Below are 6,761 nucleotides of genomic sequence, written 5' to 3'. Positions count from 1 at the left end.
TCTAAGGAAATTGATATTTAAATGGGAAAACTCAGAAACTGGAAGGGAATCAAAAGTTTTGGGGGTCGGATCCAAAGCTGGGGAAGAACATGAAAGACTACAGAGGCTCTCCACCCAAAGACAGGCGCGGAAGGGGGCCAACGATCCCATCTCCCGTTTGTGGCCAGCGTGCCTCTGAGCCAATGGTTGCCAAGGTGAAGAACGAAAACCTAAAACCCAAACAATTCTGCCACTGCCGCGGCAGAGCCGCCGGCTGCCCGCCGGAGCACGATGCTGGTCAAGTCTCTGCGGTCCTGGGAAGCACCCAGGAGAGGAGAGGTGGGAACGAGCGCGGCACGTATTTGGGTCAAAATTTTTTGTCCCCTGGAAACAATCGCATCCTCTGGCTCCACTGCTCGAGGGCAGCCCAAGCTTCGGGCAGAAGTCCCGGACCCCTGGGCTGCGGGACTGGAGCAAAGCGCAGAGGGGTGGATAAAATCTCCTCCTGCAAAGTCCCCCGCGCCCCGCGCGCTACGGGAGTTCGCGGTTTCCCGAACATGCCAAGTCTGTCGAAGGAGACTCTTGGCTGCTCTGGGTTGCGCGAGGCGCGCTCGGGAGAATCCGCTTTCCTGACTCCGGGCGGGCGGGGCGCTCCTCTCCCTACAGGTTTGCTTTAATGATTTTCTTGAAAGAAAGAGACAGTTGTGAGCAAACAGGTTTGACAGGGACTGCTTCCCCCCTAACCCTTCCACACACCCCAGGGGATTTCTTTTTGTCTGCGCCTGACTTCAAAGTCAGTAATAGGCCCCTGTCAGCGGCGTGACGAGCAGGATTTGGGCTGTTTGTTAGGGCGAGTCCCGGCCGCACACCTCGGCAGAGCCTCTGCGGCCCCAGGGCGCGGGGAGGCTGAGCTGAGGCCCTTCGGGGCCCAGAATGGGGCCAGGCCTAAGGAGGGCAGACAGCCGGACATAGCCAGACTGGGAAGGAAGGAGACGAGGTGTGCCAAGCAGAAACGGCCCGATCTAGATCCGTGGCGTTAGGTCCCGAGACTTGTGCTGGGTCCCCTGCTCTCTGCCGGCTATAAAGAAGTCTCAGTCGCCCAGCCGCGGCGCACAAGCGCCTCCCCGCTACAGCGCACCCCACTTTCCTGGAGCTCCCTTCCGAGTCAGGCGCAATGTGGAACCCTGGTTTCCGTTTCCCAGTCCGCCGCCTCCTGAAGCCTTCCCCACTCGGACCCACCTGGTGCCTCTTCCCAGCCTAAGCCCATCTCGGTGTCAGTTGGCCCATCTTTGGTGGGGCCGAACGCTCGGGGTTACTTCCGGGCTGAGGCACTCTGTGCACCCCGGGCGCTGGAGCGCCGAGCTCTGCGGGGAGACACCCAGACCCCTGTAAGCTTCATCTTAGGAGATGTTAAGGGACACTGAGCTATGAGGGAGATCAGAGCAGCTGACAGGACTGTCAGTTGGGGTTATATCAGACTGCAAAACCTTGGCGCCTCCGCCCTTAGCCTCCTGGGCTTCCTAGGGGGCGGGAGGAGGGGCCTTCCCTAAGCGCCCGGTGCCTCCAGACCCGACGGCCACCAGAGGCAAGTCACTTCCTAATTGTCTCGATTTGTAAGAGGGTTTTGTGATGCTAAGTAAGCGTGGCGCAGCCCGCCCGGTCTCCCCGCACACGTCCCCCAGCCCGCCTTTGTTTACCTTCGCCTGATCGCTCATTTATTTATCTATCTATTATTTATAGGCGTCCCCTCCTATTCAGCGCCCGTGTATGTTAATTGTGTTATACCATTTAATTCTAACATCGGTCTCAAAAGAGCTCTTAATGAGAAAAGCATATACAACACGGATCACTTTGCTATTCAGCTCAGCCAGATGGACAACTGCTAACTTTTTTTTTTTTTAATAATGAAAACCCCCCTTTGACAAAGGGGCTCGGATGAATAGGCTCCAAATAACACCTCAAACACTTCTAATTGTTTTGAGGACAATATGCTAATCCGTGGGTTTTGGCTTTAGGGTCTGTTCACAACATTTCTAGTGCACTTCCAGCCACCGACTCCTTTGGAAACGGCAGAGGCAGGCGCACAAATCCCTCAGCAGCAGCAGAAAGCAGACCAGCCGCTAGGCTGCCCCCCACCCCCATCCCACACCATAGTAAAGCCAGTGGGAAAAGCACCCGACCTACGGAAAACACGCGTGAGCACGGCTTTTGGGGGAGGAGACGGGGGCTCGGGGGTAACACTCTTCGATTTTGAGAATAAGTTTCAAAGAGTTGTCCTGGAAGGCATCAGAAGGTCCTTTCTCTCTACGAAAAACAGCAATTTTCAAGCTAACATTCACCCATTGGGGGCGAGGGAAGGAGGGAGGTTCTTTTCCTTGTTTGTTAAACACCAAGGGCTATGAGTTACTGATTTTTAAAAACTCGTTGCCCAAGCCGTGTCTCTATCGACTTCTTTTTCACTTTGCTCACACGGGGTTTTAGTAAAAAGTCTCCCCACTGCGTTTCTTAGACTTTTATTTTTTAACTTAAGAACCAGCATCGAGTCCCAAACACCTGTTTAAAAAAAAAAAATCGATTCCACCAGGCTTCCCCCACACATTGAACTTAAACACCCATCGCAGGACAGGATGCTCCACGCGCAACTTGTTCCCAGTAGACTCGCGCTCCTCTCCATTCCTTTGGAGTTATTTATTTATTTATTTAAAAAAGAGAGAACGCACTCAGACCTCTGGTTTTGTCTTAGCTCATCCGCTCCTTAAAGTGGTCTGACCACTTTGTGAAGAACGCAGGGAAGGAGTGATGTACCAGGGATGGATACCTTTGTCCAGCCTCTAAAGGCAAAAAGCGGGTTCGGAGGGTGCGATCGGGACAAATCCCAGACTCTGGGCCCCTTTGCACCCAGGCCAAAGGCCACCAGGCTCGGCCAACGCAGGCCAGCCACCTGCCACCACTGCTAGAGTCACTCTATGCACTCTCAGCCTCCCAGCGACCCAACGCCTCCGCCCCGCGGCCCTGGCCTCCTGGCTTCAGATTTTAGGCACATCAAAGGTTACTTTTTGCAATGACAGATTGTCTTTATTCGAAACGTCTTTGTTCAACAAATGAACAGAGTAAGGAGATAAAATCCTTCTAAGTACATTTCCAAGACATCGTCAAAACATTTATGACCATTTAGGATGTTTTTATTCTTTTAAATTTTGTTCACTTTCTACTTCCTGACTTCATAACCCGACATTCTGTCTAAAAGTAAACTTAGGTCTCTAGGAGCACTGCTTTATACAAAGTAAATAACCATGTGGGTCCTTTGTTTTACCTTTAAAGAAGCAAACACTATCATAGCATGATTTTAAATAGAAATGTTTCCCTTTCTGTAGTTTTAAACTTTTAAGCCTCTCCCCCACACATGAAGAGCAAATGGCACCTAGTTGTGTCTGATGGCAAAACACAGAGCTAACTCTTTTCTTCAGGGTGCAAAAGAAAAAAATATGCATATTCTAGATATAATACCAGAGTGTGGGAGTTCTGGAGTCCAAAGCCCATCAGAGGAGAGAGGAGGGGACATAAATAAAGCAAACTGCCTAGTTTTTTGTTTTTGTCCAAAGGGGGTACAGTCGGAGATTTGTTTTGGGACAGTTGGGGTAGGGGCAACTGTATAGCTGTCATAACGTTCGCAAGTTTCTGGCACCTGTCTGCGCCTTGGGTCCGGTAGGACGCCCCTATCATCCCCCTGGAAGAGAGATGCAGAGTCTGGGGTAAGGTAGGGGGCGGCAGGCAGGGCTGGCCCCGAGGCGTCTGCAGGCCCAGGCTAGGCGCAGAGGACAGGGTGCAGACCCCGCTTCCAGGCCGCCCTCCAGGTCTGGCGGGCCGGGATGGGTGTTACATGGCCGTGGCGTGGGCTGACGAATAAGGATCTATGCCAGTCTTGGTCATGCCGGGGAAGAGGATGTAGGCGACGGGGGGCTGCAGGGTGGAGGCAGACCAGGCGGTACAGTTACAGGGCACCACGTAGCCCGGGTTGGTGGGGGACGGGTGCGTGTGCGTGTGCTGGCTGGGGCAGCTCAGGCTGCCGAAGGCGCCGTTCTGGTAGCCCAGGGTGGACGCGTAGGGCAGTGCGCTGGTGGCCAAGGTGTGGGGCACTTCACCCATCTTCTGGATGGCGCTCGAGCTAAACTGCGCGGGGTCCAGCAGGGAGTAGGGCGCAGAGGCGGGCGGCAAGAAGGCCCGAGCTTTCTCGGGCGCGCTCAGGAGGCCGTCGGAGGCCCCGACAGGCAGGCCGGCCGCCTTGAGCGGGTCCGTGTCGCCCAGGTAGGGCAGGGGGAAGACATACCTGTCCTTCTTGAGCAGGTTCTTGGGCTTGCGCCGTGGTCGGTACTTGTAGTCGGGGTGCTCCTTCATGTGCTGGGCACGTAGCCTCTTGGCCTCGTCGATGTACGGCCGCTTCTCTGCCTCAGACAGAAGCTTCCATTCGGCGCCTAGACGTTTGCTGATCTCTGAGTTGTGCATCTTGGGGTTTTCCTGGGCCATCTTGCGCCGCTGGCCTCGGGACCATACCATGAAGGCGTTCATGGGTCGCTTGATGTGGTCTGAAGGTTTGGACATGGTCCCGGAGGCTAGGAGGGTGGGGGTGGGGAGTGCAGAGGCTCTGCAGGAGAGCCTGGGCGCGGTTGTCTGTCTGCTTGTCTGTCCGTCCTGAGCCGGGGCTCTGAGCTCCCCTCGCCTCCGTACCGCTGAGGGAAGCCAGAGAAAAGCACTAACCCCGCAAAGTTCAGCTGATCATGCCAGTCTCGGCACCCAGGCAGGCCCCGGGGGGCGAGTGGGTGCAGGAAGGGCGGGGTAGGAGAGGGCGGCCGGCCCGAGGGCTGCCAGCACCAGAGGCTGGGGCCCAAGTACCGGAGTCTCTGGGATTAAGTGGCCAGGTAATTTGCTGGCGAGGGCTGGAAGCTCCTCCTTTTCCCTCTCTCCACCTTCGTTTCTCTGGTTCTCTTCTCTCCTGTGTCTACAACCGTAGCTCCCTCCCCCCTCCCGTGGCTTTCCCGTAGCTGCCTTGCTTAACGCAGTACCTGGCTGAGAATGCGGGGTGGCTGGTGAACGAGAGCCAAAAGCGGCGAAGTTCAAAGGCGAGGTGGGCCGGGACAGCACGCACTCTGACATAAGCGCTGGGCGGTGACTCCTCAACCTGGGCGCCAATCAGCAACAGAGAAGGCGAGGAGGCGCACCTGCCCACGCGCGGGTGGAGGCCTGGGGAGCGCGACTGCTGGGGGCGGGGAGAGGTGTGAAGGAGAGACTGAGATCCGGAGGCGCGCTGAGCGGCCAGCTCAGGACTGGGGACTTGGATTGCACATTGTTTCTGGCACTGTCAACAAATAAAACTCTTCATGCCTGTTTTCTTTCCCGGCGGTGCAAAGGAGAATCGAGGCTTCGAATACAAAGACCCGGGGAGGGGGCAGGAACGGGAGCGAGCCGAGAGCACGTGTTGATAAATAGGACAGCCTCGCCACAAAATGCAAGGACAGCACTTTCCCCTCTTGTCAAAGATGCTTGGAATAGAAAAAGAATATGTCAAACTCAGGTTAAAAAGCGAAATAAACTTTTAGCGCCGTACTCTCGGCGGTCCTTGGGCAGTGTCCTCATGGGACGCCCCTGGGCTCCGCCTCTACCCCTGCCCCAGAATGCGACGCCCCGGCGGAACGCTGGGCGCCAGGCTAGTTCAGCCGTGCGTTCCAAGCCGTAGCCGAAAGGCCTTGCGTCCCGCAGTGCAGAGGTTTCAAACCCGGGTTGGTGAGCGTTGAAGAACACTGTGATCTGCTCTTCACTTTCGTGGAGGGGGCGGGGATGGGGTTTCCATCACGATTCCTATTTATGTTATTTAGTGTTTTTAAACCTCCAACTTTCCCTCCACATTTGCCCTAACGCAAGGGAAGCTTGGAGGCCCACCGGCGCGCGCCGGGGCGTGAGGGCTTTCCTGTTGCCCCTTCTGCAGCGACGCCAGGGCAGAGTCTGCATTCAGGCTGTATTCGCACCCAGGGTCGGTTTGTCCCTGGGCGCCTCTTCCCACCCGGCGAGAATGCGAGACTCGTTTCTTGCGTTAGATGAGTATTCTTCGGGTAAAGAGGACGAAATAACCCGCAGAGCTAACCTGCGCGCCTGTTTCGTTTGAATAATTGCCTGCCCAATGTGAAATGCCCTTGGGGGAAATATTTATTAAATGGAAACTATTGTCCCAGGCCCAGCAGGACCTGCGTGTGTTCCAGGCTTATTGGCTTTTGCACCAGCCTCTCTCGGGAGGACCGACCAGAAAGGCGCACTGCTCTGCGGGCTTGGAGGGTGTGGGGGTGGTGGAGATCCAGGCAGAGAACTATAAGGCAGGGAGAGAGTCTTGTTTTAGCTGATAGTGTATCAAGTTTGAGGTGAAGACTTTGCTTTTCCTTCCTACAATTAGAAAGATGCGTGGAATCTCACCCTTAGCAAGCTCTTCAGAGAGGTGGGCGCTATGCCCATTTTACAGATTAGGAAACTGAGGCTGAGAAAGGCTAAATGATTTGCAAAAAGTGACTCCGGTGGGAAGTAGTGACACCAGGTGTATAGGATTTGAAAACGCCTAATTTTTTTCCACCCCACGTAGCGCCACTTCTGCGGATTTGATGGTGCTGCAGCCAAACGCGGAACTCTCAAGGAGACTATTGGAGTCATCCAAACCTGCCATGCAGATAAACCGAACTGGAAGACTGATTCTCATGCTTGTTCTTGATTTACTTAGTCTCTGGTCTGAGACCTGGCCTCTT

The 6,761-nt window shown here is 55.1% G+C and overlaps 1 protein-coding gene across 1 annotated transcript; it reads right to left on the bottom strand.

Moving 5' to 3' along the window:
• Positions 1-3,044: 3,044 nt before the first annotated feature.
• On the bottom strand, positions 3,045-5,047 carry SOX14 (SRY-box transcription factor 14). The gene has a single exon (XM_033133083.1). It carries the CDS (start codon positions 4,576-4,578, stop codon positions 3,856-3,858), a length of 723 nt encoding a protein of 240 aa, XP_032988974.1. The 5' UTR covers positions 4,579-5,047; the 3' UTR covers positions 3,045-3,855.
• Positions 5,048-6,761: the final 1,714 nt, after the last annotated feature.

The sequence above is a fragment of the Rhinolophus ferrumequinum genome, chromosome 17 (genome assembly GCF_004115265.2).
Source record: "Rhinolophus ferrumequinum isolate MPI-CBG mRhiFer1 chromosome 17, mRhiFer1_v1.p, whole genome shotgun sequence".
In the NCBI taxonomy this organism is placed as follows: domain Eukaryota; kingdom Metazoa; phylum Chordata; class Mammalia; order Chiroptera; family Rhinolophidae; genus Rhinolophus; species Rhinolophus ferrumequinum.
The sequence above is the reverse complement of the archived record's forward strand: the minus strand, read 5'-3'. Positions and strand labels throughout refer to the sequence as shown.